An 18,833-nucleotide genomic window follows, 5' to 3' on the forward strand; every position below is an offset into this window, starting at 1 on the left:
TCGTGTTGATTTTGAATTTTTTATGTTTATGTTTATTTCTTTTTCATTGTTGTTAAGATCTTTAAAGGGTAACCAAACAGGGAAGTTGGAGGCTGACTCCACCCACAGCCGAAATTTAAAAATCCAGTCAGAGGGGTGGGGCTGGGGAACAGAGCTGTTATCATTATGTGTTTGAGATGACTTGCGCCTCACCTGGATTGTCGGCGAGACCAGGCGGCTGCAGGCGGGGGCGGGGAAAGGTACCTGAGCTGAAGGCGAACGGCGAGACTGTACGAGAACAGGAAGTTTTAAAATCAGTGATTAACTACTTTCCACAAAAGAGTTACAAAATATGCAACTTTCCATCATTTAGCACCAGTCATTTCTGGACATATTTTCCCATAATGCATTGTTATGTAGTCATCAAGGCGGCTTGCAGCCAGCACAATACCTATTTTCTAGTGGCGCTGGCTTAGATGGGCGCCTTGAACCCACCCCTTTCTCGCAATACTTTCTTGTCGGCGCATATGTGACGGAGCAAAAAACTAACCAGCAGACACCACGCTGCAGGCAATCTGTGCAGTACTGCGTCCGCCTTGGTCATGTCAAACATGCTTATTACTGGAGCTGTAGATCATGACGCGGGACTTCTGAAATGACGTGGGACCAATTTGACCAATCATGAAATTCAAATGTAATACCTCGGTTCAACCTGTAGGGGGCAGACTACAGACTGTTTTGACTAAATTTTAAAGAATTAAACAAGCTTATTTTAATTTGTCAAAAATGTGGCAATGACCAAAAGACGCTTTTAAAGCCCAATTTATAGAGATCAACAGACTAAAAGAAGTTGATTTAGGGTTTGGTTACTCTTTAATAGGTTTTTGCGTTGAGTGATTTGTTGGTGTGGTTTGGTCTTCAGGGCCACCACACAAAACTCTCGTTCCAAGAGCTAAATATGTGTGGACTGTGTCTCATTTTTACCTATCTGTTGTGTCCACAGGCCACCACTGAGCAGAGGAAGCTGAGCCATGCTGGATCCAAGCCCTCTCTCTCTGAGAGCAGTGGCCGACTCCCTCAGATAGCCATGAACACCTGCAAGTACAATGGCGGAGTGGTGAGACCATTAGTGGGCAGCCTGGCGTCCTCGTCGCGCCGCAACCTCGCAGAGCTCGACTCGGAGACACAACCCTTGCAGACGCTGCACAGCTCTGGCCTGGAGGTGGTGGTTTCCAAGGGCAACGGCGGTGAAGACCCCAGCAAGGCTTCCAACGAGAGCTTAGTCAGGGAGGGCAGCGGTCGAGGTGGCGGGAGGGCTCCACAGAAGAAGAACAGGGACATTGGCTACAAACTTGGTCATCGGAGAGCGCTGTTTGAGAAGAGGAAGCGGCTGAGCGATTACGCACTCATCTTTGGGATGTTTGGGATTGTTGTCATGGTGACAGAGACAGAACTTTCGTGGGGGGTTTACACTAAGGTAAGAGAATGTGAGAGTTGAGTAGATCAATGTGCTCTTTGTTTCTGGGTTCCTTTGGAGCGGTCAAAGGGTGTCGTGGGATCAGGACATCCTAATCATTCAGGTGATCAGGATGTTCCTGCAGACAACTGATTGTATCAAAGTGTTATTGACCGCATGGATACTTAGGATGTTAGCCAAGGAATTAACGATCTTAGTGTCATGGGGAATAAATAAAGGAGACAAGTGGGTTGGATTTTTCTTATCCCAAAGAAAATTCAAAGTATTTTTGCTATTTTATATAAAAACACTACCAGCAACTATATATATAAAAAATGAAAGACACAATAGATAAATAAAAAAGTACGAACAAGATAGCAAACACATAAATATTTAGTACATTTTTAACAATTTTCTCCCCCCCAAAAAAAAAGCAAAATCCAAAATTGAACTGTGGAGCAAACCAGCTGTTTTGTCAACCTCCCCATCTCAGAAATAGTCAAACTGTATGATGGTCTAAGAAACAAATGATTTCCTGAGTATTTTTTGTTGATAGTTCTGCTCTACTGGCAGGAGATGGATTGTAGAGGATCACTGTCTTTGTCAGTAAGTTCTTGTGTCTTTTATCTTCCTGATGATCCTGTTCAGACACCAAAACAGTCATACTGACCAAATGATCAGTCAGTGTACTCAGAGCGGCTCATTATGCATCATTTACTTATTCTGGTTTCTAGGACGGCCATGCTGTGGAACACTGACTTGTGATAGGTCAGTGATTAAAATTTCTATGATCTCGTAAACGCCCTCTTCGATGAAGAATATAAACCAGCTCTCGTAACCATTGCAGAACTTAGAAAAAAGAAATGTCTTCAATTTTAAAAGAACAACCAAGTGACCAACTAGCACTACCTAAATTTAAAGCTACTTCAACAAAATCAACCTGGATGATTGATCAACACACTTTTCATGTCATTTTTGGAACCCTTCAGCTGGTTCAACAAATGGAGAAAACTGCAAGGAAGCTGGTAGACAACAAGAACCAACTCAGATTTAACTTCAGGTGCAGACAGAACAATGTGAAACCCAATATCTTACAGATGACCAGAGCTATGAAAAGACAAATCAGAGAACAAAAAGATAAAGAGCCTGAACATTTGAACAAAAGAATCAGACCGACTCATTTTACTTCAACTTTTAAGACTTTTAGAACAAAGACTGGCATCTTTGGGAGGATTCTGATGGATTATGTCTTATGATGCAACCTCCCTATTCACCTTTATCCCCATCCCTGAAGTAGTCACTGCAGGGGGGAGTAGGGCTGGGTTGATAAAATTGATTAATTGATCTAAATCAATCTAAGCTTAATAGATCAATCATCGATCCATAAAAGTAGAGATCATTTTAATGTATCATGCTAAAGTCCGCTAGCTTGATGCTAATGTATAACGGGATTTACCATAGGACGGCTAATGCTAACACTTGGTCGACCTACACATACATTGCTGACTAAATGAACATCTTTATAAACTCACAGGCCTGAATTTTCCAAAGTCTTTCAAGGAAATACATTTTAAAGTAACTATTTGAGGTTGGAAACTTCATTTTTTCCCCTCATACTGTTTCTTAGTAACCATTTGTGGTGAAAAGCACTGTTTTTTTGCTCATATTTTCTTCTTCTTCTTGGTTAAGGTGTTATGTTATGCTATAGAGTGATCGCCACCTAGTGGCCAAACTGAAACATCTTCCAGGAGAGGCAGAACAATTGTTGGAGCTTCTCCATTTGAGAATCCATGTGATTATAATTTCAATAATACATTTTACAGTATGTGAACTGTATCAGATTGATATGAATATCTTTGAACCGTATATATAGATTATTAATTTATTTCTAAACAAATGTGTCTAGATGTGTAAACTCAAAATGGAATTGAATCAAACTGAATTGAGAGGATAGAAAAGAATCAAAATCGAATTGATCCAGGCTCTGGTGAATCGAATCAAATCGATTTTGGAAGTTATTGGACATACCCAGCCCAAGTGAGGAGGCAACTGCTTCAAGACTCTGGATTAAAAATAAAAGGACAAAGCTGACTCCAGACACATCATCCAGTTAAGTGTGACTCAGCACCACTAATTTTCACTTTGCAAACTGCATGTTTAGTCAAGGACAAGGTTGTGCCCTAGACTACACACTTCCACGCATTGTGATCTACAAATACCTGGAGTAGGTGTATAGAAGAACTTCAGACTTGTTCACAAGTACTACTCTCAGCCACTGGATCCAATAGATAGAGAAAGCCTAGGTTAAGATCAAAATCCAGGAACTGGAAGCCTTTACAGGACATGTTAGTGCTGTTGACACATACAAAATCAGCCTTGCCTTGCTGTACTATTCAGAAAATCCACACACACAGATCAGTACTTTCTGTTTGACTTCTGCAGCACAAACTTGGTATGATCAGAATTTACCAGCCCAAGAAGAGCCCACAAGCCTTAAAGGTATGGAGAGGAGCAACTTATCCACCAAGCCCTCAGAACCTTAAAATTTTCAAACTGGCCCTATAAAACACAACAAGAGTGAACAAGAGCCAAAAAATCATACCATTGGAACCCCATACATCTCTGGTCTGTTTTAAAAAAACTCAATAGATTTTTGTTCGGCACATCATATAGATCCATTTCAAATTGCTTAACATTTTGTGACAGAAACTGGTTCAACCCAGGAACAAAAGTACGAGCTACAAACTAAGTCATGCAGTGTCTTCCATGAACTGTAGTGAAGACCGCTACAGACAGTACATTGGGAAAACCAACCGTTGGGTAGTAGACATAATGAACGTCACAGGGAGCACTCTTTCAAAGGGAGTAGTGTGAATAAACATTTCACAGAAAAAAATACTGACAGCCAGACAAACACAGATCCTCCAAATTTCTTTTTGCTTTTTAACTATTTGACTATTAGAAGTTTAACCTGTGATTATAAATTGGTTCCCTAAAATAATTGAATTGAACTAAAACCAAAGCCTACACCTTCAATTGGACCAGGATTCACTTGTTTAGTTCATAACCAAAGTAAAGAAGTAAAATGAGAGCTAAAATATCTGAGTTTTGAGGTTTATTTATTCTAATTCTCTGCGACAGACTAGCGACCTGAGCAGGATGTACCTCGCCTTTGACCAACAGTAGCTGGGATAGGCTCCAGCAATGTAATGACCTTGAAAGAAATTAGGTGTGTTTAAGAAATGGATGGAAAGATTGATATGTTTAAAATGTGTGAGAGAAGATTAATATAATAGTTATGAGAAACTATTTACACGGCATACTACTGCAGCTCCAGCTACAACAAAATATGTAAACAGTAATGCTATGTACACACCGGTCATGTGTGGCATGTTCAAGAGTGAGCTGAACATGGGTTTTGAATGCACTTTTAGCTTATGGTGTTCACACTGGACCGGTGCTACTCACAATTGGACTATGGTTGGTGTAAAATGTTGAGGTGCAAATTTCGCAAATTTTGCTCCAGGCTTTTTCTTTCACAGCTCTACTCCGATATATGAAAGACTTGGTGTCACAAACCATTTGGAACTTCTGTGTTTTGAAATTGACGCTGCCAAATCAGAGTCCTTGATTGGTCAAAGTTCAACTGATGTGTGTAGGCCCAGACAACAGACTATAAACTTGAGTAGTGCTGCATGAACTCAAGAGTGTTAATCTTAGAAGCAATTTCATTGTCGCTCAAACATGTGTGTCCAAGCCTGGTGTGAAAGCATCGTGAGAACTACAACAGTAACCATCAGCATAGTTTTTTGGATTATTAAATGTCAAACATCCAAAAATCCAGTTATGACCTCTGCTGGAAAACAACATGCTCCAAACCCCCTCCCTCAAAGAACAGGTTGCATGCTCCGTGGACATTCTGTTCCCCGTGTCACAGAGGCTCGGTGAGCGTTTTCTACGCCCTCAAAGAGGGAAGCACAAAGAGCCCGTAAGCACTGGGACACAAACCTCCTTGAACCTTTGGCAGGTGAATTAATTGGTTTACTGAATGTTATTTCAGCTGGGACTTCTCAAAACAATCTTTGAATGTCTTTGGAACGTGTCTCTGAACGCCGGAGCAAAGCAATCTAGTTGACAGCTAAAAATACATTCTGAAATGTGGACCACCGAAGGACAGAGTAATATTGGAATGCTCCGACTGCCATCACAGCCACGATTATGCAAACCACTTCCACTTATCGCTTTTATCATTTGTAGCTCGTGTTGTTATTATTATATTAACAACCCCATTATCATTACCCGGCTGCAGAGCAGCCTCTTTGCACCACGCCGGTTCAAAGATTTATTAGCTGGCATTTTACCAACGTATAAGGGGACTTTTGAGAAGTAAAGGTTCTCATTTCCAAGATCTATGCTCCCCATGTCCTCTTAAACAGCTTTGCAGCCCCTAGGTCTAGCCAGCCTATTCATCACCCCTGTGGTACACGGCTGCTAATGCAAAGCCACCACGAAGTGGAAGGTCCCCCTTTTTCTGTGCAGCTTTGATTAATTGGTAGTTTAGATGGTGGAGAACAACCAACGTCCAGATAATATCAGGCTGCACCTCCATCTGCAGCAGCTTTGTTTAGCCACATCCTGAGAGTCAGACAGAGAGCCTGTCAGTGTTTCTGGTTTTAGACGACTGTTTGTATCTCTGTATGCAATTTTGTCTTTACTTTATACGTTTAAAGTCACAATTTTTAGGGATACCAACAAAATAGGTTCAAATAAACTAATCAGGAATGATCAGGATTACATAGTTAAGATATGGTTACTGCAAATGAAATTGGAATCGCTTCAAAAAGCACAAAGTGAATGGAAAGAGGATTCTTTACATTAGGTCTGTTTGTAACACGGTGAAACATTGACTCTGGTAATTCATTACTTCTCCCTCATGTTCTCTTTTTTTCTCATTACAGGAATCTTCATACTCATTTGCACTGAAATGCCTCATCAGCCTTTCCACTGTTATACTGCTTGGTCTTATAATAATGTACCACGCTCGGGAAATCCAGGTGAGTTCATTTCAAATGGAAAAAAAAAAGATAATGAAAATTTGAGGATGTAAGCAGAAATTTGCTTTATTATTATTAGTATTGTTATTATTATTATTATTATTATTATTATTATTATTATTTATCAGACTGTCATTATAATGTTTCCTAATGTGAGATATATATAGTAGAAAGTTTTTCCTTGGAGTGCAATGTTAACTTGTAGTTTATCAGCACTAAAACCATAAACAACTTATTTATTGCCAAAAAACTAAGTAAATTAAATTGTCAATATTAGAGCAAAGATGATTTAAATTTGCTTCACCTTTTTCCAAATGTAAACTTGCTGGTGGGATCCTTATTTACAGCCTATTTGTTCACATTGTATTAATTTAAATTCCAGGAAAATGTATCTGTTGATTAATTGTTTGCTAAAATCGCATTGTGCCCTTCTAGATTTTCTTATTTATTTCTTTAGGTATTTTTTTCAACTGTTTGCAGTCCTCGAAAAATAAAGGTTTCAAGATTTGTTTTAATGACAAAAACAAAAATACATTTGTAGGAATCTTTTGTTTTAATGTTACTATACTTGCTTTAAGTTATTACAGAACCCCTAAAAGGACGTCAAAGTGCAAAAAATACTGGTTTCTCATGCGCACCAGATAGTAAGTTGTGCGCACCAGTTACTATCCGGTGTGTACCATTTGCTATCTGGTGCTCAACAAATAGTAAGTTGTGTGCACCACTTACTATCTGGTGCTCATGTGAAAGCTTTAATTTTCTCACCATATGGTGCACTGGCTACTATTTTATGCATACCAGTTACTATCTGGTATGCACCGGTTAATATCTGGTACACACTGGTTACTATCTGGTGTGCATGGTTACTATCTGGTGCATATGGTTAATATCTGGTACACACCATTTACTAACTGGTGCACACCGGTTACTATCTGGTACATACTAGTTAGTATCTGGTGACCACTGGTTGCTATCTGGTGCATATCGGTTACTATATGGTATGCACCGGTCAATATCTTATGCATACCGGTTACTACCTTGTATGCACCGGTTAATACCTGGTGTGCACCAGTTACTATCTGGTATGCATGGTTACTATCTGGTACACACTGGTTACTTTCTGGTGAGCACCGGTTGCTATCTGGTACACAGTGGTTACTATCTGGTAAGTGCTGGTTGCTATCTAGTGCACACTAGTTACTATCTGGTACACATTGGCTACTATCTTATGCATACCTGTTACTGTCTTGTACGCACCGGTTAATATCTTATTTGCACCAGTTACTATCTGGTATGCACTGGTTAATTTCTGGTGTGCACCAGTTACTATCTGGTGTTCATGGTTACTATCTGGTGAACATGGCTACTATCTGGTGCACATCGTTACTATCTGGTGCGCACTAGTTACTATCTGATGAGCATGGGTTACTATCTAGTGCGCATGAGAAACCACCTTTCTTATCCCTATGTCCCTTTAATGGCTCAGTAAATTATTGTATACTTAAACATTTAAAATCATAGACATAATTTTGTATCTATGTTTAAATATTAATACCCAGAATGCATTCGAAATATAAAATGTAACAAGTGGTTGTTCTCTCTCCATATAAACCCAGTGAAGTCATGTAAAGGTCTGTCTTGACTTCCCATGACATTCATTGATGAATAATTTGGGTTCTAGAATTAGTTGAATGGACCAGATGTGGCCCAAATGTCCCATGCTGCCTTTGACAGCAGGTGTTGTGCAGGAAAAAAAAGATGTAGCATGTCTGCTGGGTGTTCAGTTTGTTCTGTGCACTTCATTCAGGTCTCTCTTTAAAGACCTTCTCCTGTGAAAGTGATGTTTTAACATGCTCTTATGGCATTTCTGTCATAATGGAGAACATGTATATATAAAGAAAATTGTAATAATGCCTACAATCATAATTAAAAGACTAATGGGAAGGGTTTTAAAATAGATTTTAGATAAAGTTTTCTGTGTGAGTAGGAAAAGTAATAGTTCACCTACTACAATTATGTAAAATATCTACAGAAAAAATCCTCTTAATAATTAGTTAAAGGTTAAGATGAGGTGGTTTACACACAGTTTGATGTATAGGGGAAAAACTGTAATTTTTATTTTTATAAAAAAATAACGATTAAAGTTTTGGTTTAGTTTCCTTAAACTACTTTACAGTTGCATTTTAGGCAAATATTTAAGAACTGCATGAAGCTAAGAGGGAAAGATGGGGGCGGAGCTATGGGGGGGCTCCTGCTCCAGTAGAAAAAACTTTGATCCCCATTTTTGAGTTAATTTTAGTGTCACTACTGGCAACAATTAAGATATCAATATAAATACCAAAAGCAATATTTTAAAATGAATGAATTCTTGAGCTTCTCAAATGACTCTTTTTGCCTATTTTTCATCATCCTTTTACTTGTAATGGCCTTTCCCTTCTACTGTTCTCCCAAAGACCTTTGTCCTCCCCCCACATTTAAAATGCTCTACCCCCTCCACTGCTAGAGATTCCACTAAAATGGCAGTTTAGTTGTAAACGCCGCCTGTTCTCCCCTCCAGCTCTTTATGGTCGACAACGGCGCGGACGACTGGAGGATAGCCATGACGTACGAGCGGATCTTCTTCATCGTGCTGGAGCTCCTGGTGTGTGCCATCCACCCCATCCCCGGCCAATACGTCTTCACGTGGACGGCGCGCCTGGCCTTCACCTACACGCCGTCCGTGGCCGACGCGGACGTGGACATCATCCTCTCCATCCCCATGTTCCTGAGACTCTACCTGATCGGCAGGGTCATGCTGCTCCACAGCAAGCTGTTCACGGATGCTTCGTCCCGCAGCATAGGCGCCCTCAATAAGATCAACTTCAACACGCGCTTCGTCATGAAGACCCTCATGACCATCTGTCCAGGAACTGTGTTGCTGGTGTTCAGTATATCCTCCTGGATCATTGCTGCATGGACTGTGCGTGTCTGTGAGAGGTAAACACCAGGTTGTGGCGAATGTTTTTTTTTGGCACACACTGAAGAAGAAAAACAGAATGGTTGACCACGATTGTGTTGCTTTGCTGTTGACACATTTTCTCCTGGCACCCCTGTTGCTGTCATGTCCCACGCTTTTCAGTGTTGCTTCTTTCTGTCACTTACATTCAGCTGACCACAGAAACGTGCGGAGTCGTTACCCGATTAGTCGACTGACTGAACGGCTGGCTGCGTGTGTAAAAACAGCCCGATGCGCATTTCATTAGCTCGGCACCCACCCCTGGGTCCCCCCCGCTCCTTGTTTTTATTGCTGTTTTAGACAGCTTGTCCATAATTCATGAGTGTATAATTGTTTGTTTGCTGAATGGTTTGTTTTGGTAATGCAGAGCAGCCCCCCAGGACCCCCGAAGCACCCCCACCCCTCCCCAAAACGACACGTTGGGGTTGTTCTCAGGGGGACGGCGGGAATTCTCCCTGAAAGTGAAAGAGGCAGGGAGAAACGCAAAGATTCCCTTTCTCTCTTTTGTCTTGGATTTGCACAGGGAAATGAGGCGTTAATGCCAGCTTTGATGTTTTAACGTCCTCTTGCTTGGTTGAGTGGGGTTGGTGGAGGGTGGATGATGTATGCAGCACAACTTGTCAGACCCATCTTGGAACACACGTGCTGCTTTGCACAAATATCAGCTTAGAGGAAAGCTTTTTTTTATCCCTCCTCAAGAATCTCTTCAACATTCAGTAACCCTTTCAGGACAGTTTCATTCTAGACACAAAGAGTTTGAATTTTTTCTTTGAAAAAACAAAATCAAAACAAAGAAAAAATACTATACATTTATTTGAGAATTTATTTAGCTGTGGATGGAAACCACAACTAATAATGTCTCTTCTACTGCAGTAGCTCAAAGCACATTTCTAGCTGCTCTGTACAGCTTCATTCAGCACCACTAACACTGTCCACTCTCTTAATCCCGGCCTTGTATTGAAACACACTTCAGACGCTACTTAAAAACAGCGACGGTCTATAATCACACACCATGACTCACTAAAATAGACTTTTTAACAGCTTATTCAGATGTCAGTCTTGTATTATTCAAGTTTTTTGTTACCTTTTGGATTACTTCAATCTGAGGGTTAATAGTCCATGGCTTCAGGACCGTGTCACACAGTCACTACGTACATTTTGTGGATATTGCATAAATGAAAATTGATCATACGTGGAAAAAGGAAAAAAGTTGTGGTCTTTATGTAAAATTTTTCACAGAAGAATCACAAATGAACCACGTTAAAACCATGGAAGAAGTATAAAAACTTCATTGAATTTCTTCTCTTTGACATTCAGAGCACTGGGGAGAAATCAAACTCGTGGTGCATTGTTTTAATTAAAAAGTCGGATTCCTCTGGTCTGCACCAGTTCTAAAGCCTCGTTTCCACTGAGCAGTCCGGTCCAGTTCCATCCAGTATTTTGAGCCTTTCCACTGTTAAATGAACCCATTAAACAGTTCTGACCAGTACCTCTGGAGGACTCCCATCCGTTGTAGGTCCATAGAAAAATAGAACGGTTGAGGGCGGAGTCGCTGTTCCCACCCGCTGATTGGCAGAAAGTGATGACGACATTAGAAAGCACCAATATAGCTCTAAGCTAGCGATTCAGTTTCCTTCTTTATGGCGATATTCTTCTTAGCCACCCACAATCTTCTTTCAAACAACATTAAATTCCTGTTATAAACGATGTACAAAAAGCAAAGCAAGAAAAAGACGAGCTGCTGGATGACCTCGATTGTTGTTGCTCTTTTAGTCGTCGCACGACAATTACTCAATGACACGCTAGCGGTCTACACATGTTCCATGAAAACCAACCGCTCAGTGGAAGTGAGGCTTAACTGAGTGGAAATGCTCACCAGATGCTCACCGTACCACTCCTCTTGTACCGGACTACTCAGTGGAAACGAGGCTTAAGTCAGCTGCTTGGTGCTAGGGGCAGCTGGGGAGATCAGCGAGAAGGGCCCGGCGTGAGTCCACAGTTGCATCCGCACCCGCCGAGACCCCAACTCGGTATAAACTGCTGGAGAGGTGAAAGATCGGTCGATTTATATACCTGTCACACAATACGCTAATTGTGTATGATTATTAGATTACCTATTTTTAACGTGGTATGTGCGCCGTATACACAAATTATACACCAGTGGTACATGCATGAAAAGTCTGTGAGACATACGTGAAATGGTCCTAGAAAGACACAAATTTGCGTAAGCATCTTGGAAAAATCATGCAAAGTTTCTTAAGAGTTATCTAATCACTGCGAATAAACTATTTTAAAATATCCTACACATAAACCGCATAATTATCAGCCGACCATAAATTTTGAATTATTTAAAACCAAATTCATGTGAAGACCTGTCCGCCAAAACCCTCAGCGGACATCTGTGCACATCGAACAATAACGTCGAACTTATGAATGACGTTTATCAAGCATGTATCACGAAAGACTGATATTTCATACATGGAAAATACGCAACATGCACGTAGTGGCAGTGTGACACGGCCTTCAGCCATAGAAGCAACATGAATTCTGGAAAAGTTATAAAAATTTAACTTATGGCTTCTAAAAAATAAGGCAGGCAACCTTTAAAAAAAAAAATGCTCAATTAAAAATCATTTAGTTAATGCAAGATACATAAACTGAAACTGACAAATGCCAAACTTTTATTGGTTAAATTCATTTAAGGTCTAAAATTATTTGAAATAAAGGCAATTGTAAGCAACCAAAACTAAAATTTTCTAAAAAGATTTAGCAAGGAGATGAACTATGAGCTAATGAAGGTATTTAACATTGGATCTACAACATAATTAGCCATAAATGTGAGAATCTTTCAAACGTATCGCTGGGCAAGGGCTCTCCAATCTGCCAGAGTGCATGAAATGATTGTGGAATACTTAAAAAAAAACAATGATCCTTAATTTCTGAGAATTTGCATATCTCATTGTCTTCAGTGCATTAAAGATCCAGAGATTTATCTCTTCAAACAAGGGACGAGATCTAGACTTAAACTTCTTCAGTGTTTCAACATTTATTGTAGCACAAAATAACTAGTATTGCCAATTGTCAATTTACATTGATTATACACGGATGCAAACAATGACCAACATGTCTTGAAGTAAACAAATGCACAGGAAGCTCTAGATTCAGAAGCCCAAACCAAGAAAACCGCCTCCACACCTCGGTGGTAAACTTTAATGCTTCAGTGGATCTGCTTTGTCTAAATGGCCATGAGTGGATTAAGTTTAAAAGGTAAACATCTGACACAAACAATCTGTTATCCACCAGTTCGGACACTCACACGTAGGACACACGCATACTCCTGTTCAAAATCTCAAGAGTGGTTGAGAAACTGCATTATTTTGCATGGTTAGATTTTAACAAGGTTCTTAGTAGAGCTTCAAAATGTAAAAATAATGAATGGGAACAACAGGGGCAAAACATTTGAGCAGATAATTTAATTAAAACAACAATTGAACTGAAATCATCAACTGATCAAAAGTTTAGGACCATAACCCAACAAAACCTTGTTGGCGGTCAGCAGCAGTGATGGTCTTATGGGTGAAAGACCGTCCCGTGTCTTAGCAGAGACCCCCCATTTCATGACGTCAATCTAGATCCAGCCTTCAAATAGTCATTTTTAAACGCTAGTGATCTACGGGATGTATGTGTAGTCCGGGCTTTTATACCCCCAAAAATTTGGTGCAGACACGATGATGATGGCTAATGGGTCATTCTGTGGTGAAATTCGGTCAGTAATTGCAGATAACAGATAAACATTTCAGGATTTATTGAAATGATGAGAACATTATGTTTTCTCTTTGAAGCATCATCAATCTATCCATCCATCTTCTTGACCGCTGCTTCCCTTTCGGGGTCGCGGGGGTGCCGGAGCCTATCCCGGCTACTGATGGGCGAAGGCGGGGTACGCCCTGGACAGGTCGCCAGTCTGTCGCAGGGCCTCAATCACACACACATTCACACTTAGGGGCAATTTAGAGTCACCAATTAACCTATGAAGCATGTTTTTGGACGGTGGGAGGAAGCCGGAGTCCCCGGTGAAAACCCACGCATGCACGGGGAGAACATGCAAACTCCACACAGAAAGGTCCCAGCCGGGAGTCGAACCGGGGCCTTCTCGCTGTGAGGCAAGAGCGCTAACCACTACGCCACCGTGCAGCCCGCATCATCAATCTCTGTATTGAAAATCGTTTTTTGCTTGGATCATTTTCCAAGAGACATCCGCACCTTTCCGTCTGTGCTCAATAATCCACCTTCAAACCAGTTTTCCCAATTGGTCGCTCCCCTTCTCCGCCAGGAAATAGTCTGCTCCCTTTCTCCTTCCGTCTTCCCAATATCCACTGTCTGCTTGTGTAATTCTCAGAATCAATCCCAACATGTCGTGCAGATTCCTCAACGAACAAGTTTGAACCCTGAACCGAATAAGCGTTCCTTGGCCATCGCCACACAAGCTCACGTTCATATAAACGGTCTGTGTTCAGAGCACAGACTGTGCCCCTCACGCGAGCCCACCCCTGGCAGCTGACAACTGCTAGTTTTGCTGGGAAATTGTTTGTTAGCCTCTTCCTGAAAGGGGCTGTCCTTAATCTGTGACATCAGCACAGGAGAACCTGCTTGTTTTTGTGGGTATGGGAGGGGCTGGAACTGAGAGCGCAGGTTTCTAATCCTAATTTCCCAGTCTGGGATGAATAAAGTACCTCTATTCTATGTTTTTAGAGGATTACTCAGAAATGAGTAAACGGATCAAAATACAACTTTAGAAGTGTTTATAGGTAGGAATGACCATAATACAAATAAAAGCTCAAAAAGTAGATTTTCATGGTATGGCCCCTTTAAAGGGTGTGGCCTCAATCCTTTGATCAGCTGATGATGTAATTAATGGCCTTTTTCAAGATATATTTCTTCTTTTACATTTTATTTAGAAACTTTTTAAGGACCAACACATTTTCTTAACTGGTTTTTAGATTTTGTTCAGGAGTTTATTGGTGCATACTTCCAGTCAAGCCTTGCATGTTATTTGGTGTGGACAGCAAACAAAGCTCATTCAGAAACTAACTTTCCGCCATCAGCACTCAAGTCAAACCCAAATGGACTCCATGCTTATTTCATCAAAAACTAAACTACAACAAATCACTCCCAGCTGGTTGATATGAAGTCTCCCGTTCAGGCTATTGGCAGATATGGAATAAATGGCAATGATATATATCAGTAACCAGCCCAGTAGGGTTTAAAAAATAATGAATAATACAAAATAATGGTAGCACCTCTAACGTACCTACATGCTGTATCAGAATCTATTAATAAACTGTATCTCATTGGGCTGGTGAAGCTCGGCTTAAAATCTAGCGAGAAGATTGTTTAAAATGTTCGTAGGTGTTAATTTTCCCGCAGTATTTACGGCGCTCTATAGAAATTTGGAGCCTGTTTTACAGAATGAATGGAGGATATTTTCTCTCCAAATAGCCACATGCTCATTTTTGAAAATGTCCTACATTGTTTATTTGATTTTTCCTGAGTTAGGAAGTACAAGAAACAATGCTTGAGCTCACAGTCAGGGAGGTTGTGTTTAGCGCTCAGTTACATCATTTATGCAGTTTTACAGATGAATTAGTCGTTTTTAGAAGGTAAATGAAAGATAAAAAGTAACATCCAGCACATTTGAACAAATTTCTGTAAATGGTTGAGTCCCACAGGGAGCCACTGATGGATTTTTAGGATCTTTGTGTTTAGTTGACTCAACAGGAAGCGATGAACACACAAAAAGAACATTTCCTTGATTTTTATGTATCTTTTTAAATTTTAATCTTACCTCATACCTGTTTATTAGGATCAACATTTATTTTTTATTGAGCGCTGTGAAAACTGTTGAGGGGATTTCATAGTGAATGATGCAAACTTACGTAGCTTTTATTTGAACTAATTGTAGTCTGAGACACTTTAGGACAAATCATCCAGCTTGGCGTAGACAAACATCATGGCTTTAAATCACACAATCCAAAAAACAAAACTGCAAACATTTAAACACATACAAATCAGCCAGTCCTGTCATTCATGTGAGTGTTGAGAAACATAAATTTGAAAGCAATCTGAGCCCTAATTTTACCGAGCGTCAGTGTAACACTAATTAGGTGTGATTCCAAGTCAAGGATGTTGCTAATTTATTCATTTTTCTCATTGTTTGTGTTTGAGACAGAAGCTGCTGCGGCCCAGTGATGCTATTTTCAGGTTAAATGTGGTCTGAGATGTGGGGCAAAGAAATGCTGAGCAGTTTTCCTTTTAGTGCCAACATTTTCCCTCTCCAAAAAACCTTTCCAGAGTCTTTATGGATTAAGTAATATTGGTCATATCTAAATAAGCTGCTGGTGTATTGATTTGCCAATCTTAAAGTATCTGATAGGAGGAGAAACATAGGTTTTTAGTTGAATTGTCATTTAAATATTTTTTCTGCACTATATATATGCAGTATATACTGCATTATAAGACTCAAGGCATAGAGACTTAGAGTTATGTATCCCTCCGCCGCTAAGGTGTTCCACGTCACGCTGTGCCACTAAGGACTAACACATCTCTTCTTGGGGGTGTGCTCTGAAACACAGAGGTTTACATTTAAATGGAAGCAATGACTTTTGGCCTTTGCATGACTTTTTAATGTTATAAAACCAATGTCATGTATTTCCAAATGACCAACGACTATTGATGATGTCATCGATGGTTAGTAACGACTGAATCTGAAAACACTGGTTGTGTCTGAATTCCTTCAATACTCATAGTGAGTTTGCTATGTTGTAGTTCTGTCTGAATCTACAATTCCAAAATCAAGTATCCTACAAATTTTCCAGAATTCTCACAGAAAAACCAGTGTGCATCAATGCTGACTAGACTTTGGAATATGGACCATAATGCATTCCATTTGAACAAATTTTTGCTAAATAAAAAGGCTATTTAAGTGTATTTTTAATAAACCATTAACATTTTCATCATTAGAACACAATGGATTTATAAATAATCATTGTATAATACTTGAATTGTTTAGGTTTTCAATTAGTGAAATCTGTGGCGTTGTAAGTAGCGAACATGATGTCCGAATTGTTTTTAAAATCCAGGTAGGTATTAGGTTGGGAATTCAGACATAGCCAGTATTTTTCCATAAATCTCCGTTTGGAGAGCCAAATGTAGGGGTAGAAGAAGAATTCGGAATTGGCCTAAAACGTGTTTGTGACACGCTACACGTTAGCTATGTTTGAACCACTAGCCGTTAGCCGTGTTAGCATATTCACAACCTGTATCTTTCAACCTTGTTTGCAACACGTAAAAAAAGACAAATGCCCCTAAAGAAAAAGTTACTGTGACTTTGCTTACGCTAAACCTTGTTAGCAACACATTAAAAGAAAATAACACAGATTCAGCTACACGTTAACCACGGTAGCATATTCACAAAGTAGGATATGCTTCTATTTTATGATGATTAGCATCCCTTTAGTAAGTATTTGTGCATTACTACCCACCACTGCTTCATTTATGGTTTGGATTAGGATTTGAACGAACCTCCCTAAAGATTTTTTTCAATTTTGAGCAGATTGCAGCTGCAATAAACGCAGAAGCCCCCTATTGAGGGTCAGAGTTCATTTAGTTGATTTAAGAATTGAGAACGGTTTTTATACCACTTCCTAAAGACCAATTATTCCAGCATGCCAAAATGAAAGGGAAAACTGGTTAGATTAGCTTTTTTTAGCACGACATCTCACCTGCAGTTGTTACCTGCATCCTTCCTGACTTTAGAGAGGTTGACAGACTAGTAATCCCTGAAAATAAAGCCATAGCTTCATCAGGAAAAAAGTTCACAAGTTTGGCAGGATTTTAAAATGACTAGAAACAGTCAACAGGGAGCAACAATTAGGTAAAATTTCACAATCAAATTTCAAAATGGTAAAAAGAAAAATTGTTTTATGTTTTTGTCTTTCACGAAAAAACAAACTTATCAAAAAATTGTTCTCAATAGCACAATAATATTAGTTTGAGAAAACATGTCTTGGTGACTTTTTTTTCTTAAAATCTGAATTGTCTGTGACATTTTTTCTTATCATATTGACAGATTATTTTGATGATTTAAAAAAAAAAAGCAAATGTGGTTAAAAAAAATCCTTGACTTATTTCTAGGGATCCTGTTTTTGCAGTAAGCCTTAATTAATGAATTAAAGAACTTTGGTAAAATATCAGTTAAAAAATTATCAAAGTGGTCTTCTGCTTGAAGAGTCAAAAACTAAATATGGTAGAAAAAAGCTCTGGTTTAGTTAGAATAACAGTAGACAGCTTTAAAAAATTTGGATCACTGTTTATAAATCAACCTTTACATGAGGAGTTATGAACAATAACTTTACTTCCTTGCTTAAGAAATATGCTTACATCACATGAATTTAGAGGATTTTTATTTTTTTTTATTTATTATATAATTAAAAAAAATATTTAGCTTTTTCTGAGTTCCAGTTACATGACCAGGGAAAATAATTTATTTCTTGAACTTTTATAATGATTTGACACAGATCTTATCTCACATTTTGACCAAAGGTTATGGAGTTCATAGTGAAAGTGTGAAGGAACTGAATTAAATCAGGTCAAGGACAACCACAGGATACTCACAATGGATAAATTAGGATCACCTGGTAGGTTATGGAAAAAAACAAAACAACTAATTGAAAATGAGTTGCAGGTGTGTCAGGTGTGAAATCTTGCTCACCTGTGACAAAAACAGCAGCAGCAACATCAAAAGTGTACAAGAGAGGGCACCAGAGGGGCAGATACTGCAAACAAGAGAGGAGACCTGTGTTTTCAACAGACTTTACTGTAGAGTTACGCAAACACGCTAGAGATAGATTTACATTGACTTCTACTGAACTGGAAGCTAAACGCAAATTTCCCATTACTGTATCTCATTATGCAAAAGATTTAAAAGTTGCAAATTAAAAAGGAAGGTAGAAATGTGAAATATCACATCAATTTCGTTCCTCTGCGTCATGTTTTTTTTGTCAATTTGTGTAAAGCTCTAGTTATTTTGAGCAATGAAGAACAAGGATTGACTCTGAAAATTATGTAATTCAATTCAAAACCATTCATGAACAGTTGGAATGACCCCCGAGGAGCATCCACCAAGCTTATGGAAGCAACTGTATGAGCAATCCATTCTGTAATTTATTTATTTATTTTTATGTATTTGTTCATTCATTTTTTTTGATTGCTTATTTTCTTTGTTTAATGCAAATGACCCTCTTTGTTTTAAAAATAATCTATATGGTTAAATGCACAACATCACAAATGG

At 39.3% G+C, this 18,833-nt stretch overlaps 1 protein-coding gene across 2 annotated transcripts in view; it reads left to right on the top strand.

The window, feature by feature from the left end:
• LOC112147341 (small conductance calcium-activated potassium channel protein 2) overlaps window positions 1–18,833 on the top strand; it is an 82,835-nt gene that overhangs the window by 32,469 nt on the left and 31,533 nt on the right. For both annotated transcript variants that reach the window (XM_024273655.2, XM_024273656.2), the window contains exons 2-4: window positions 983–1,456; window positions 6,394–6,489; window positions 9,047–9,465. In XM_024273655.2, the coding sequence (XP_024129423.1) occupies window positions 983–1,456; window positions 6,394–6,489; window positions 9,047–9,465 (989 nt within the window). The remainder of the gene's footprint in view (window positions 1–982; window positions 1,457–6,393; window positions 6,490–9,046; window positions 9,466–18,833) is intronic.

The sequence above is a fragment of the Oryzias melastigma genome, linkage group LG17, assembly GCF_002922805.2.
Source record: "Oryzias melastigma strain HK-1 linkage group LG17, ASM292280v2, whole genome shotgun sequence".
Classification (NCBI taxonomy): domain Eukaryota; kingdom Metazoa; phylum Chordata; class Actinopteri; order Beloniformes; family Adrianichthyidae; genus Oryzias; species Oryzias melastigma.